At 40.8% G+C, this 17,385-nt stretch overlaps 1 protein-coding gene across 1 annotated transcript; it reads left to right on the forward strand.

The window, feature by feature from the left end:
* Positions 1–2,893: 2,893 nt before the first annotated feature.
* On the forward strand, positions 2,894–12,274 carry GABARAPL2 (GABA type A receptor associated protein like 2). The gene is made up of 4 exons (XM_074286028.1): positions 2,894–3,435; positions 3,727–3,782; positions 4,617–4,789; positions 11,668–12,274. The coding sequence occupies exons 1-4, from the start codon at positions 3,402–3,404 to the stop codon at positions 11,756–11,758; spliced, it is 354 nt and encodes a 117-aa protein (XP_074142129.1). The 5' UTR covers positions 2,894–3,401; the 3' UTR covers positions 11,759–12,274.
* Positions 12,275–17,385: the final 5,111 nt, after the last annotated feature.

Below are 17,385 nucleotides of genomic sequence, written 5' to 3' on the forward strand. Positions count from 1 at the left end.
CTATATCTGATAGCTGTTTTGGGGAGGGGAGAGATAAAGGAGGGAGAGGAGAAAACACAAAGTTTTGGAATACAAAGTCTTATAAAAATGAATGTTGAAAAGTATCTTTACATGTATTTTGGAAAAATAAGATCCTATTGAATATTTTTTAAAGTTTATGTTCTATTGGAGGAAATATGTGATGAGGTCAGTGGAGTTGTCTTTTATTAGTAGTCTGAGGTTTGGGGTTTCAATTCAAAATTGAATGAGATTCACTCAATATTGTCAATGCCAGGGCCTAGATCTTCAATTGAAAAGAGATTACTTATTTTGGGAGTTAGAGCTACTGGGAGTGGTTCCAGACTAATCTTCAACTCTATAGAGGGTACAATTTCAATCCTGGCCAGAGACCACTTAACTGCCCTGAAGGGTGGGCCTTTTTCAGAGGAGAGTTTGGACAGTTTCAGGGTTTATGAACCCCATCACACATAGAAGTGGAAATGTAAACAAAATAAAATATTGAAAAAATTTTTAAAGGCTTACATTCTTTTGGAGGAAACGTGTACAAATGGAAATGTAAACAAAACAAATATCTAAGTTTTTTTTTTTTAATTACTAAAATGTGGCATCTAGAAGTGGCACAATACTTCAAATGGAGTTGGGCTAGAGCAGACTAGGACAACTACTTTATCTTATTCTGTACATGATGACTCTTATAGCAACAGCCTTGAATAAAAATTTAGGAATATGGACAATTATGAGCAATATCACTTTATTAAAATATTAAGTTATTAAAAAATTGACTTATTTTGAGCTAAATCTTCACATTTCTCCCCCCAAGAAGAACTGTTGTCTATGTATATCTAATACATCCTCTACATACTTAATGGATTTTTGGAATCCCAAGTGTAAAACTGTACATTTATTTTTATTACATTTCATCCTATTAAATTAGCCCGCCATTTTAAATCACTGAGATATTTTTGAATCCTGACATTGTCTTTTAATGTGTTAATTATTCCTTCTAGCTCTTTGGCATCCACAGACTTGACAAGCATGTCATCGATGTCTTCATCCAAGTCATTTGCTCTACTGGGAATCTTTGCCTCTTTCTTTCCTGACTTGGAACATTTACATCTCCATCTGCTTAATTTATGTCCATCTTTTCCTTCAAAACTCTGAGTCACTTCTCCCATGAAGCCTTCCTCTACTAATTCCAGTTAGCCTCTATAACCTGCAATTACTCACATATCCTTAGAATGCACAAATATAAATCTGTAATTCATTTGCATTTAAAAATTAATCTATTTGTATTTTTACATGGAGTCATTATTTTACCTCCTCTATTAGATATGTATAAGCTTCTCAAAGACTGGATTTGTTTTACTTCCCTTGTATTCTTCCTGAAAAGACTGTTCAAATATCGACTTAACTAGTAGGAAGATCATTAAAATAATCAAGATGAAATAGGGAAAACAAAGATATTGCTAGGAAGGGTCCATGTTGAAAAATTATCCATGCATATGTTCTGTAAATAAAAAGCTATAAAAAAAGTGGAAATTATATGCAAATATACAATTGTATTATATACAATAAATCCACTATTCAAAAAGCTTTGTAAACATTTGACAAATTATGCTGATGTTCCAAAGGAAAAATAGCTAATATGGGCAAATAAATGACCCAATAGAAATAAAAAAAAGAAAAAAAAAGAAAATATTGCTAGAAAGATTAATGGAAACAAGAGCATTAAAGATTATATAATAAGTAAAATGTGAGCTATGAAAAGATGAAGGGAAGGTCCGTTAGAATACAAGATGGGGGGAAATATTACACATGACTGAGGTGAGGGGAAATGATTCAGGTAGCTGCTAGTCCTTGTCTTTTTTTTTTTTTTTGTCATTTTTTTCTCTTTATTAATTATAGTTCTTATTTACCAAATATATGCATGGGTAATTTTACAGTATTGACAATTGTCAAACCTTTTGTTCCAATTTCCTCCTCCCCCCATGACAGGTTGACCAATACATGTTACATATGTTAAAAACACTATATGTGTACATGTCCAAACAGTTGTTTAGCTGTACTAAAAGAATCGTAGTCCTAGTAATTCTTAAAGCCAGAGAAGAATAAAAGCAACTACTTTTCCAGCAGAGGGGGGCATAAATACACACCGGGGACGACCTGACTGGGCCAAGATCCTTCTACTATTCAGTGCATAACTGAACAACTCTCCCCAGTATCAGTCCTCAGTGAAAGGGGAACGTTCACGGAATAATCCCCACTTCCAGGAGAAGCAGGCCCTGAGCACTGTGCACTCCCGGCACCGAACACCCTCAGCTAACAACGTCTAGTCCGCGTTCTTTCACTTTCAAAATCTTTGCGTGCCTCAGGTGTGCGGCCTCCACATAACTCAGATACTTCTAGATGTGTCAGGCCTGGGGCATCTCGGGAATTTTAGTAACGAGGGACTAAAAGGGGGCCTTTGAGACACGTCAGAACGCCAGCATGTGATCCGCATTGTGCACATAATTTGATGAACACTCCCTTCAAATATCCATTGCTCACAGACAGATGACTGTAGCTTCCCCGTTCGGTAGTGAGGAAGGTAATTACATCCCGGGTGGAGAGCCTTTAAAACATGCGGAAAGGCGGCTGGCGGGACCGCACCGACCTGTGACTTCTGCGCCCGGAGCCGGAAGGCCAGTCTCATGACCGGCTGCCGAGGCCTTCGCCTCTCCTGACTGTCACCCCCACTTCCCTCTCCCCCAGTAACTGAAGCCTGCACGGGGCATCTGCGATGAACAGGTTTTCTGGAATCTCATTAAGGGGCAACGTTGGGGCTCGCGCCCCTTTCCAGACCCGCTGCCCCCTCGGTGATGTCACTAACACACAAACCCTGGAACCCTTCACTGACAGACCCCGCCGGTCAGGCCGATCTCCGAGACCCCACAGAGCTCTCCTCGTCACCCCTCCCTCCCCGCGGAGATCCCACGGACCTGTCACGGTCACCCCTCCCCCGGTAACTCCATGGGAATGTCACCATCACCCCTCCCACGGTGACTCCACGGAGAGACACGTCACCCTCCTCCCACAGCCTTGCTATCATGGCCGCGTCCCTCCCTCAGCCAGAATCCCCTTCACAAGTACTAGAGAGGGTCTCACACGCCAAGCCCAGACTGTCAAGCTAGCGAAGGAGCGTGCTGGCTCCGCCCTTGGCGACAGCCGCAGGAAGACCCGTCCCCGCCCCAGTTGCTAGGCTCTGTCAGTCGGAAGTCCCGCCTCTCGTGCCGCCGCCACCACCGCCGTCACCTCCTACTTCGCGTCCGTCGTAGCCGCTGTTGTTGTTGTCGAGGCCGGGCCCGTCCGGTCCCTTCCGCGGCTCCGAGAGCCGGCTCCGTCCCTTCTCCGACGCCGCCGCCATGAAGTGGATGTTCAAGGAGGACCACTCGCTGGGTAAGGGCTGGGTTGGGGTGCGGGCCCGAGACCGGGGTCTGGTTGGGGGATGGCTGGCGAGGTTGGGCCCGACTCGAGCCCCCGGCCGGAGGCCCTGCCTCGGCCCGTCCGGCGGCGAAAAGTCCCGAGGGCCGGGCCCGGCGCAGGGAAGCGCGTCGTTGTCCCCGCGTGCTCCAGCTGGCCCGGCCCGGCTCCGGGGCCGCTTGCTCGGACGGTGCCCCGACCCTGGGCGAGGGGAGGGCCCGTTGCGACGACCCCCGTCCAGAGCCCGTTTCTTTGTTTCGTCCACAGAACACCGATGTGTAGAGTCTGCCAAAATCCGAGCCAAGTATCCCGACCGAGTCCCGGTGAGTACGAGCTTTGCTCGGCGCCCCCGCCCCGCCCCCCGGACCCCGCAACCTCCCTTGCCCCGCCCCCCGGACCCCCGCAGTCCCTCGATGCCCCCAGCCTAGATCTGCCTCGGGCTGGGTTGGGAGCCAGGGGAAGGGGCTGGGGGCTAGTCATCCATCGGAGGCTCTGGACTCCGTGTTATGTAAGGAAGGGGCAACAGGTCACCCTGTCCCCCCGGGGAGTAGGGGTGGGGTTCACCTTGTCCTGTGGCTTGTCCTCCAGGGCCCTGCCTGTCAACGAATACCTGAAATTGTCAAGCTTTTCGAAAACTGAAAGTCCTATTAGTGGAAAAAGGAACCGGGCCAGGGTCAGGAGCTAGTTTCCTTAAAAGCCTTTGGGCGCTCCATCACTTCCATCTTTTGTTACTTTCAGCAAGTCATTTAATCTCACCTGCCCCGTGATGGGAGGCCCTCCCAACTTTAACATTATCCTCAGAATTATAATGGCTTGAATGTTGGGAGATTAGATAGAGCTATGAGTAGCTTTCTAAGCTTGATTTGTTTTTTAAATTCCAGTTTAGATGTGTTGAAAAAACATTACATTTTTTTCCCCTACAAATTCCCCTCAGCCGGGAAATGGAAGGAAACAACTCATCCTATAAATATGCTTTCCAATGCATAAAATTTTAAGCAGGAAAGGTAACATTTTGCCATCCAGTCAGGTAGTGCTCTTTCTCTAAATCCCCTGACATTTCTAACCCGATATTTCTTCACTGGCTTCCCAAGCACATTGGCAACCTAAAGCCTTTATTTCAGAAGGCTAACCCTGACTTTCTTTCTCTGCTTTTCCAGGTGATTGTGGAAAAAGTCTCAGGCTCTCAAATTGTTGACATTGACAAGAGGAAGTACCTGGTCCCATCTGATATCACTGTGGCTCAATTCATGTGGATCATTAGGAAACGCATCCAGCTACCCTCAGAGAAAGCAATCTTCCTGTTTGTGGATAAAACAGTCCCACAGTCTAGGTGAGCAGTGGTTGCTTGACTGATGCTTTGCCCACTTGTATTGATGGTTTTGTGGTACTACTCAGAACTTGTTGGCCCTTTCTTAGGGATTGTGGTTGAGATAAAGGCTTTTGTTTACAAGCAATAACTAGAAGGGGAAGATACCATGATATTATCTGTCAGCAAGGCTGGCTGTGAATCTCCCAGAACCACTGAAGTCTGCTTCCTGGTTTTGAGACTTAAATCCCAGATAAAGGTCTCCTTTAACAGTCCACGACATCAATTCAGTCTATGCTGCTGTCTTAGACTTGAACTAACCACCCCTCTTGCTGTGTCTCCAAATGCTTCATTTAGCTTTTCTCATTGAAGTTGGTTTTTAGCTGAGTGATTATCATGCCATTTATTGAAATTCCTTGTAAAGGGCTATGGGAATTACTTGGATTGTTCTTCTTGACTCCTCTTTATCACTTCTTGCTTTGATTGGCAATACAATAACTTCAGTGCTGTTTTCCTGCTTTGGAACTTTATTCTAATTATAATTTGGTATCTAAAATCCAGTTTCTACGTCGTTTCATTCTCCCACTCTATATTAGCCATGTCAGCCTTATCTTCCTATGAAAGGGAATAGTTAACTAATCACTTCTTTTACTGTACATTGGTTATTCTCTGGTCTATGGCCAAATTCTATCTATCTATTCTTTGTCTGAAAGGGAGTTTCTGAGACTTTCTTTTTTTGAAAACAAATACTTAACCCTTGATTTGAAAACCTTTGAAGCTCCAGAGTGGGGTTTAAACTCAATCTTCTAAGGTATAAACAACTCTAGGCTTTTTGCTTTAGGTGTTATTTCCCTAAGTCCCTTCAACAATATCCACCTCCTAATGCTGGATAGAAACAGGGACTAAGAAGATCTCAAAGGTGTGATTCCTACCTGAAAAGGAAAAGCCAGGCCCCATTAAGGTTCTTGGGCTAGTCACAGCTGTCATCCAGGAAGTTTCAGTGTCATTAGGAACAAACTTGTAACTTTGATGTCATCTCTCTTTTAAAAAAAAATTATAACTTTTTTATTTTTCAAAAGACATGGAAAGATAGTTTTCAGCATTCACCTTTGCAAAACTTTGCATTCTAAATTTTTCTCCCTCCTTCCTTCCTTCCTTCCCACTCCCCTTACAATCCACTATAGGTTAACCATGTATAATTCTTCTAAACATATATATATATATTTTTTTTTTTAATTTTTTTTTTTTTTGGTGTTATCTCTTCTGGCTCTCTTCTTAGAGGCCTGATGTTCAGTAATGGAGGGTAGTCCATTTCTTGGTATTTCTTAAGGTTGAAAGCTGTTGGATAGCTATAGTCACTCATCCTTCCTTAAGGGGATGGGATCATCCTGTGATAAGAGGTAGTACTTCATTTCCTACCATCTTAAACTCTAGCATCAAGTTTAAGAAGCTATTTTGTTTCATCTTAGAAAGGATATGTATCGATTATCTTTTTGCCTGTCATTTTTCTTGAAGAAAACAAAAGCCAAAATATGGTGAGAACAGTCACTTAGTGGTGCTGCACTTCAGTATGTTAGCGGAGCTGTAAGCTACTCTCTCATCCATTAACAAAGTAATGTAAATAGAAGTGCCAAGTGATTTTTATCATATAGGACTGTTTCATAGCCACTTCCTCTCAAAGCTCAAGCTTGGGGAGGGAGGCTCCACGTAGATTTACTGACCTACCTCAGCATTTTATAAGATGGTCCGCTAGGGATTTAGAATCTATACTTTGCACATTGCATACAGAAATCTTATGGAGAGGATGTATGCCAAATAATTCTAAGATAACTAGCCAGTCCAGGGCCTTAGCCTGTTAATCCTTGATTAATGGCTTTTCTCCTCACACTCAGAAACAGCTGTTTTTTTTTGTCTTTGGGGTTGTAGTTATTAAAATAAGCTTATTAACTCAGAGAAAGCAACAAATGTCATGTTTAGTAACCACAGATTCAGATCCTATGTAAATATACAAATTCAAATAAATGCCAATGGTATTCTGCCATTGAGAAGCTCTTTTTTTTCCTTTCATAAGGATTTCATGTTTCTGTACTGGAGTTTTTTAGCAGCTTTACCTAATATTATGGTTTTGTTTCTACCACCTCCTTCAATTGTTTCCAGGCACCCCTGTATCAATGTAAAAGTTTGGGGTATTGAAATTAACTTCACTGATAAGTCTAAAGAATTTGATTCCTAATAGTTTGACTTTCTATATTCTAAATTCTAATTTAAGAAGGGGTATCCGAATGGCCTTTTTTCCCTTGGAGATCTATGTTAATTGAAATTCTGGCCAAATCAAACTAACTGCAAGATCATCCGGATTATTAGAGCCTGAAAAAGAATGTTGTGAGAAGCACTGACAAAATCAGTATTCTGGGACTGACTTTAGAGAGAACACTAAGACAGTATATTTTATATATATATATATATATATATATATATATGAAATCTTGATGATTATTACAATGTTTGAAATAGATTTAAGAAAGTGGTCAAAAGCACACACAAATGAGAAGTTTTAATACTGTTTGAGATTATTGTGTGCTGAGCTCGTTAGAGGAAATACGGTAGATGGCATTTAGGTAATCATGTGGAACTTAGTGATCCATTCAATCATCAGTACTGAACTGAGTTGAGGGATACCACCATTTTTACAGGAATATTTTGTTTAGAGGGCCTTACTGACCCAGAACTCATTGTCAGTTTTGAACCTGTTAGTCTCTCTTGTTTTATTATTATTTTTCCTTAAGATAGTGTTACTCATCCAGCAAATGTCAGCAGCATTAATGATAATAGCATGTTTTCTGAATGAACCAGTTTGTGTGGGTAGAGGGACACATGCGATATGTGTATGCCTTTCATAAAAAATTGACAGTTTGTCTCATTGCCAGGCTCCAAGATCAGATAATGCACTGGGAAAAGCAGTCACCTCACTAGTTTCTGCTCCAATTTCCCAGTCATTTAGGCCAGAAGTTTAGTTGTAGTGATGATTTGGAATTGCAAGATAGCCAGCTTATAAGCATGGGGCCTAGCAACTATGAGGCTTATACTGACACTTGGGGATTATCCCAGAATACCAAAGGAGCATACTTAGTGGGGGTGGCAAGTAGAGCAAGTTGAACACAATAGTAGAGGATGGGGAAGTCTGCCTTCCTGGAAGTCACCCAGAACATCTCAAACTGCCCTACCAGCTGATGCCTCCCACATGAGACTTCTCTTTATTTCATAGTTTCTCAGATCCTACTTAGGTTTGGGTGTTTATTTTCCTTTATTGTGAAGGAGCAGAGAAGTGGCTCCCTGTATTTTTGATGACAGTTTTCTAAGGAGCACTAGAGTCTATGGAAACTTTTTAGTTTGTTCCTGCTTCTCTAGCTTAGGACTTGGCACTTGTTAAATATCACCCTTCTTTAGGAGCTGAAATTTATGGGTTCATATTTACAGTATATCTGCCATTTAAAGTTTCCATTTAGATTATTGTGCCAAAGAAAAAGATGATGGTGATATGACACTAAAGTTGTTACAAGTCTTGACCACTTTACAGAGGAGCCAACTAGATGTCTTAAGATAACGTATAGAAGCTAAATGGGAAATTCTTTTCATGGAAAAAGATTTTTACAGATTTTGTTAGCCATTTCCAGAATATGCAAATTAGACTATTCCTTCTGGAGGATATAAGGCAAACTGCTCTAGAGGATCTTCAGAAGAACTCTGATGGATTTATCTTATTGCTGGGCCATTAGAATTGATTGGCTGACCATTCACTTGGTCTCCATGGCCCACAACACGTTGAACAACAAAGAAAAGTTGGAAGTTTCCCATCAAAATGGCAAAGCTAATCATTGCTTCAGTCTGAAGTTACAATTGCCATTGTTGACTTTAGGATTAAATTATACAATCTGAATTGGGAAACAAACCTGGACTAGCTCCTGATATGAGAACATTTGTCTTTGACCCAGATATTTTGCTACATGCTTAGCTTATCTCATATTCACAAAAGATACTGGTTGATGTCTTTGGGGGAGATGTTGTCCTGAATTACCAGTCACACTTGGTACCTCAGACCCAGAAAAAAGCATGGGAAAAAGGCATGATATTAGATATAAATATTATCAGGTTATCTTCATTCTGAAGCGCTGCCTCATTTTTCCAATAACTTATGAAAAAACCACCCTCAAGCACTTGCATGCTCTTCTGTTAGAACTGTCACTTTACTTGTTCTTTTTAGCCTTTTGCTGCATATCTGTGCTTATCTCTTACCATGCTGGTCTGAGCTCATGTTTGCTTATAGTAATGAATCCTTCTTTCATCAATTTGATATTGAGACATTCTCACCTGGAATATATTTTTGGTTTTGCATGCCATCATATACATTTTTATTTTAAAATTTATCTACTCCCACATTTTGATTATTTATCCTCTTGTCCAGATTAAGTAAAGGTTCACTTGTGTTATTGCTTTAAAGGCCGAAGTGCCCTAACAGAATAGGCAAGAAAGGCTCAGAGAACATTTGGGACAGTCAGTACCTTTTTCCTGATTGTAAATGCTTTGGAACTTCTCCTGAGGGGTGCTGGGTGCTTTTTTCCATCAATTTAGCAAGTTACTGACTGATGGCTTGGGTCATTTAGGCATCTGCTGTGAGCTTACTGGACTAATGATATCACCACATATCAGACCACATGTCTCAATCTTGTTTTTATCTTGACCTCAAAACAAAGCAAGCATCAAGCTTAGTCAGTCTAAAACTTGTTTACTTCCATCATATTTACTTTTTTACTCAGTACATATTTACCTCTCTCAATATCCAGTCATTCCTTATCATGGAGATAACAGCATATTCATGTGGTAAGAATATATATCGAGTTCTAAGTGTTACTAGTGTTACTCTCACATATATATTTTTGTTTCATGGCATTGGAATGGATTTAGTCTCCCACAGTCTGTTTTCAGGCTGAGAGAGCGCCAGCTTTGCCACCCACATGAGTTTGGTCTTAGAAATATCTATTTCTGGAGTTTGTGGGTACCTTCGGGTTTCTGGTACAGCAGTTATATTTTGCTTGTTACCAGGGGAATTGCTTCATTCTATTTAATAAACAAGGATTTCTATCTGTTGGGTAACATCCAAAAGACTACCAACTTATACCTAACAAAAATAATTCCTTATACATTCTCTTTATTTTTAAATTTAGAAGAGCTTTAGCATAATGAACTTATACCTCTTTGGTGACAGGTCACTTAACAACTGTGAGCCTGTGTCCTCATCTGTTTGGTTTGTGTATGTACTTTTTTTAAGGGAGGGAGTGTAGACAAAATTACCTTTGGGGTTTCTTTCAGTGCTGAATTTATCATTTGATCTTCTTAAAATGAATTGGAAACATATGTCCTTAAGTTTGTTTTCCTTACCTTCAAAAGCACCAAAATATTCACTAGTTGAGCCCATTTGTGAGGGGCACAGCTCCTGGAGAAGAAGGGTAAATTTTTAAAGTAATAGACCTTGCCCAGAGTCTCAAGTTGGCAGTGAGCCCTAACAGCATGAATCTGTTTATAACCATAGAGGAACAGGAAATTACTTTGGTTTTTTGGGAGGATTTTTGGATCCACTCAGGATGCCCTTTTCCTTTTTATGAAGTAGTTAAGTACTGTGCCCTGAGCCTAAGTGCTTAACTGATAGGATGACATTTTTTGGAGCTACAGCAGCACTCTCTATTCCTTTAAACTGAAATTTTATTTGCATTTCTTTTCTTGTATCAGTTTTCATAGTATCTCTCTTTTCCAATGGAAACTCCTGAATAGCTAATAAAAGAGGTAATTAGGGACATCATTACTTTTAAAACAGTGCCCTAAAAGGGGAAAAAGAATGACTTGAATGGTATAGCTTTTCTAATATGACACTGAGCTTTCTCCTTCCTTAGACCTCTACAAAGAAGTCAGTTTTTAAAATGAAGAACAAAATCCTTATAAGGAGGAAGGGCACAAGCCTGCAGTAGCCTAAAAATTAGGACAGAGACTTTTCATTTCTGATGACCTATTTTTCAACCTAATTATGTACTTAAAGCTAAAGCATACATGCCAACAACAGTCATGGTGCTAATCTTATGTAGGACCTTAATGGCCCAAAAGAATTAAGCATTGCCAAACCAAAGAGGTTTTTTACCAGCATGGAGCCACCTTCCATATCCTCTGTCCCACAATCCTTCCCATGAGCATTTTCACCAGTGGAGCCAAGCAGTGTTAGTGGCAGGCCCAAGGCATAAGCGGGGGGGGGGGGGGGGGGGGGAGGCATAAAAGGGATAGGAAGAAGAATGAGAAAGGGAGGGAGATGTAGAAACAGATCTAGGCCACTTTTCAAATGGCCTCTCCTATAGGACAGCTACAAATTCAAGGGGACATCTCTTCAGAGGACAGACCCAGGACAACCATTAACTGCTGGTTAATGGACAGGGCTCTGTTCGTGGGATGGCTGCTCCCAAAGTTCTGTTCTACTCTTAGCTTACTTGTCTCTGCAAGTTTTTTACCATACTTTAAAAAATATATATCCACCAATGGGTGAATAGCTGGCCAACTCTAGCATGATTGTGAGGAGGCGGCTTTGGCTGATGAAAGTTGTCATTCAACTTTTCTGGATCCAACTTCCCATTTACAAAAGAAGATATTTTCTGTCACCTGAATCACGGATTGTTGGGAAGAACATTTGGTTGATATAAAATGGGAATTGCTCAAGTAAGTGGCACCAAAATGGAAAAGTGTTATGATTTAGGATGATAATTAATAAGAGTGTTCTGCATCTAGAGATTTAAGTCTTTCCAGCATTTTGTTTTAGTGAATTGACTCCAGTATCCTTTTGTTTTCTTTTTCTTTTTAAATTCAAGCCTAACTATGGGACAACTTTATGAGAAGGAAAAAGATGAAGATGGATTCTTGTACGTGGCCTACAGTGGAGAGAATACGTTTGGCTTCTGAAGGCCAGTGCCCAATTAGGTGCATCTTTCCTGCTTGTGTATCTTGTAAATAGCCGGTCACTTTCAGTTATTACACCAGACCCTCTTCACATAGACCCATAGTGCATTTGTAACTGGATTTATTTCTTAATATATTGAAAGGTCTTGTTTTATTAGACTGGTAAATTATCAGAGTTTTATTTTCATTTTCTTTTCTTTGTTGTGCATTGTCCTTATGGCTGCAAGCTCCAAGGGACTCTGCTCCTCTGGAACTCGTATTTAATGAAGTTATTTCAATATGGAGATGAGGTAGTTGGGGAACTCAAGTGAAAAGGGGGGAAGATAACACATTCTTCTGGATTATGTTTGTGGTGTCAGTTGGATAAGTATTAAAAGCATCCAAGTTAAATCCTTAGCAGTCAGGTCACTTGCTTCACTAGATTATTCCAACTGCCAATCATGTTGGACTGAGCTAATCTGTTATTTCTGAACTTTATTGAGGTGAATAATTACAATAAAATTTCCTCTTACAAAGGCACTGTAGTGTGACACTGTCCTTCATTTACCTCTCTTCAGGGCTTGCTAAGCAGCTACTTGTTGCCTGTTGAAAAAGGAAAGCCGATGGGAGTGTAGACCGTTTGAATTGAGTGGTTTGTGCTAGCTGCTCATGAAAATGCTAAGTCAGTCCTGAGTGGTTAGGCCCAAAGCAAGATTACTAGAGATTCCAGAATTACAAGTGTGGTGCTAAGAAGTAGTAGAAGACAGCACGTTCTTCATTTATTTAGGAAAAATAAATTAGGGGGCTCTTATTTCTGCCCTTATTTTCTTTGCCTAGGTGCTGAGACAAGCAGTTGCAAATGGCAGTTCTTTCGCTTAACACATAAAGCCAGGATATTTGTGAGAAGAGCCGATTGTACTCTCCATTCAGTGAATGATTCACAGGTTGTCATCTGGTTTTTTTAAAAGGCCCCAAATTATACAGATGACCTCATTAAAGTTTACTTGTATGCTTACAAAAGCCAGAATGTTAACTAAACAGAAGAGGTCTCTCACTTTGCTACTACACATCATGCTAGTCTGTCATAAATCTGACTTATTGCAAACCAGTACCTTCTTGCTGGTTTCTGGCAGAGGGGAAATGACTTCTAAAGGGGAAGACAAAAGGGAATCTAGAGTTGCTGCATATGTCTCAAAGATCTAAAAGGAAAACAGACCCTGCTGAGGGCCAGCATGATATAGTAGAAACAGCATGGAACTTATGAATCAGAAGACCTGGTTTATTATGTGACATTGGGCAAATGGTTTAATAAAAACTAAATCATCTATAAAATGGGGAGAGTCTAGTGAGGATAAAATTAGCTACTGTATGTGAAAACACTTGAACTGTGGACCCAGCTTTCCTAAATAACAATAAGTCTGCAGAAGAAAGTCTGGGTTTCTCTAGTCGTTGGCTATACCATTTACTTTGCTTTTCTCATCTGACCAATCTTTGTTTTGTTAGTGTTTTATGAAAAATGTCATATTGAAAATCAATTCAGCTACCTAAGTAACCATTTCCAAGTAAATTAATTTCAGTGAATAAATCATTAAAAACTTTTTTCATTTTCACCCATTTCTGTTACTCTGCACCAACCTTTTCCTTCCTTCAGTAGAAGAGCTCCCCAGTAACAACTATGTGTAGTTTGATTGATAAAAGAAATCAACACATTAGCCATGTCTGAGAATGCAAGTTTGATCCTGTACCTCTAGTTTAGGGATTTACTCATAATTTTGGGTCTTGGAAATTTTGGTTTCCTTTGTCATCACATACAGCATATAATTCATGCATTTATGATTCTGAAAAGGGATTTGTAGAAATTGCCAGATTATCGCTGCAGAGGTTCAAGACAAAAAGATTAGGAACCTGCTGTAGTCCATCACCTTTTTGCCAAGGGTGAAAGAGCCCATATTTTCTAGCCACTAAACAAAATTCAACTAAAATAGCCTCACGATTTAAGAGTACAAATGAAACCAACAAAGAGTTTTATCTGTAAATATCTCATATACTGACATTGGTGCTTTAATGCTGGTAGGCATATGTCCTATATTATATCACTTTCAGTTTTACAGATGTTTTCACAGGCTCAGATCTATACAAGGACAAACCCTCCTCCATCTCCCTTGAAGGCAGATTTTGGCTTTCTGTCTTCAGTGTTTTGCAAATAGTACTCAATAAATGCTTATTAAATTGAAGTCCCTTGCTTGAACCTACCTAAGTCTCACGTGACTTAAGAGTTCTCTGGTCTTCCTTTTAAATCATCCTGCCATCTCTGGAATCTTTTTCTGGCATCTATTTGGGACCTCTGACATAAATTAAGAGTGAAATCAGTTTGGTTGTAATTTGATAGCAGCCACCAGGGCAGATCATAGCTAGAGAAGACGCTGACAGCATTCAAGGTAAAATGGACTTAACGGGAATTGGAAAGCTGACCACAGTGGGATTTGTCAGACGAATGATGTTTTAAAGACTTTTCTCCTCCTCCATCTGATTTTCCCTCTCATCTTTGTTTCCTAAGGGAGCAAAAAGCTCCAACCCAGGCGGTTGTGAGGAGGCAGAGGCATCCAAGAGGAGAGTGGGAGGACGGGCCTATTTATACATTTCTGATGTCGAGTTCTGCCTCCTCCTCACTTAACTCTTTGAGGTGAAATGTTGCTTGCTTAAAGACACAGGATGAGAATCAGGCTATTGCAACCATTAACCAGAGCTCTAGAAACCTAGGCCAGCAAATTCTAAATTCAGAGGAATTGGTTGTTTTTTCATATTTCTGACATCAAGCATTTTAAACATGTAAATTAAAAAGCAATAATTCTGACCTACCTTAAAACAAATGAAATCCCTTTTTCTGCAATTAAAGTCTTGGTACTCAGAAGTGGTGAATGACAGGCTCTGCTGCTGGCGCTTGTCAAAGGAAATAATGATGAGCAGGAGTCACAGCAGCTTGGAAGCAGCAGGACTTGAGGCTTGGAGGCCTGGCATTGCCCAGCAGGCCTGGCTCTTCCTCTACTCAAGATTGTGGCTTGAAGGCATATGAGCATCGGGTGAAGGAGATCCACAAAAGGGAGAATGGAGTTGGATGTAAAGAAAGGACAAAAGCAGAGTGAAGTAAGAGTTAGGCTAACAGGGAGGTCAGAAGTGTTCAGACTGCAGATGAGAATGGCAAATGTTGTGTTGGCAGGAGGCAAAAGTTGTGATGAAGACAGCAAACAGTCTGTCCAGTCAACAGTCATTGCTTGAAAACAAGAACAAGCATCTGTGAAGCCATATTTTCTTCAGCATCTGCCCAGTCTAACAAGACTCCTAGAAATATTCCCATGTCTGCAGGAATATTTGGGGCCCAGATTTTGTACTTCCCGTCCAAAGCGGGCCTGTACTGAGAGACTTTTGTTGGATGGGGATAGAAGGTGGGGAATGAAAAGTGTTAGTTAATCTTGGCTTGTTCTTTAGGTCACGTCACTATCATGGTGAATCTTTGTTCCTCTCCCAGAGTAGTACTGCTGAGTGTGGAGAAGCTTTTCGTTTTTCTGTGCTGTCTGTAGGCTGCTGTAGCAAAGGCACCATCATTGTTTCCACAGGATGTTCCCCTTTTTTGGGAGCCAGTTCAGAGACGTGCGTGAGACCTGACCCTGGCAGCTAGTCCCAAGCTGGAGTATCTTTCTGGCTGTGTATTCCCTTGATGGGAGAGCCCACCAGTGTGCCAAGCAAGTTTCCTGCATTTTAGAGATTGAAAAGCAGCTTTGTTCATTAAAAAAAATTCTAGCACATTAACATCATTAGGAAAATGTGCCTTTGCCATCACATTTGTCACCCCTAAATATGAGAACAATTCCCTTAATGTCCAGATGTTTTCTTAGAAGAAGTTTCTTTTCTTAGAATTCAGCCAATCCAGGTAGGGGCATTTATTGTGTGCCCACTGTGTATCAGGCACTGTGCTAGACAATGTGGATACAAAGACAAGCTAGTCCTTGAGCTCAAAAAGCTTAGATGTTCTACTGAGGAGATCCAAATTCACATGTAAATATAAATATAACAGAAATACAGCAATTTTGGTAGGGGTGGGATGGAACACAAGAACCAGGGGAGTCAGGAAGTTTTGTGAAGTAGGTAGCAGTTGAACTGTGCTGTTGGGTCCATGAGAGAGAGAGAGATGAAGTGGGAAATCACTGATGGCAAGGGAAAATGATGAAAGATGCAGCAGTCGTAAGTCAGTTTTGCTAAAGAATAGAGGGCAGAAGGGAAATGAGTAATTAGTCTGGAAAGATGGGCTGGCCAGATTTCAATGGGCTTTAAGTGTCAGGAGTTTGTGTTTTATTCACTAAAGCTGGAGAATTAACATGGGCAGAACTGGGTTTGAGGAATATTCACTTGGCAGTGCTATAGTACGTAGATGACAGAGATGAGAATAGAAACAAGGAAATTGGTTATGAAGTAGTCAAGTTTAATTCAGGCAAAAGCTGAGGGTAGAGAGTGGCCCTTGCAGTGCAAAGAGATGATATTGTGGAAGTGAAGATTTTGCAATTAAAGGGAGTAAGGGAGAGTGGAGAACTGAAAGTGAGTCCTACGTTGTTAAAAGTGCTACCTTCAACAGAAATAGCAAGTTTGGAGGAGGGATAGGTTTTGGAGAAAAGATGAAATCTAATCTATTTTGGACATACTGATGGGGATGATAATGTCCAGCAGGTAAATGAAGATCTAAAACTGGAACTGAGATTAAGGCTGTATATGTAAACTTGCATCATTTAAATACAAAGATGACAGGTCAAAATAGACAAATAACGTAGAGAGAAAAGAGTCTAGGACAGTGGTCCTCAAACTTTTTAAATAGGGGGCCAGTTCACTGTCCCTCAGACTGTGGGAGGGCTGGACTATAGTAAAAACAAAAACTCACACTGTCTCCGCCCCTCAGCCCATTTACCATAACCCGGCAGGCCGAATAAATGTCCTCAGCCTGCCCGCATCTGGCCGGCGGGCCATAGTTTGAGAACCCCTGGTCTAGGAGATAAAGGGGAAACACTCAAGAATGCTATGTTTTAAGTGAATACTATGGAATCTGAAATCCCCAATTATGCTTATAATTTTTTTTTTGCAGATTATATACTTCCACAAGACAAAATTTGCAATGTAAAATTCTGGATGTACCCAGTTTGGTGGATTTCTTTTTGTAGGTAATTTGGCACAGATTGGTATTTAATATTTATCACAACCAAAAGTTTGGATTCATTATTTCAGGTAGGTGGCTGAAGAAAAATCTGTGCCAGGTTTACTGAGTAAGTTCCCATTAGGGATTTCTGAGAATATAAAGGATTTGGGGAACCTGAGGGTTTACTTCATCTCAATATGGGAGGAAGGTGTTTTCTTTCCATTTAATAGCCATACCTTTCTTTTCTGGAAGAGGAACAGCTCTGTTAGAAGAGGCAGAAGGCAGGACCAAGAAAGGGTGGTAACTTGAAACACCCGCAGCGTTGTCTCACTACAGTCAGAGAGGAAATTGATGTAACGACTAGAAACCTTTAACTAGTTTGTTCAGCACACTGTTTTCAACCACATATTGGAACCTGGGTCTGAGCAGAGGCAACTCTATAGAAACAGACATGACCAAATCAGGCCAGTGC

Source organism: Sminthopsis crassicaudata, chromosome 2, assembly GCF_048593235.1.
Source record: "Sminthopsis crassicaudata isolate SCR6 chromosome 2, ASM4859323v1, whole genome shotgun sequence".
NCBI classification, from domain to species: Eukaryota; Metazoa; Chordata; class Mammalia; order Dasyuromorphia; family Dasyuridae; genus Sminthopsis; species Sminthopsis crassicaudata.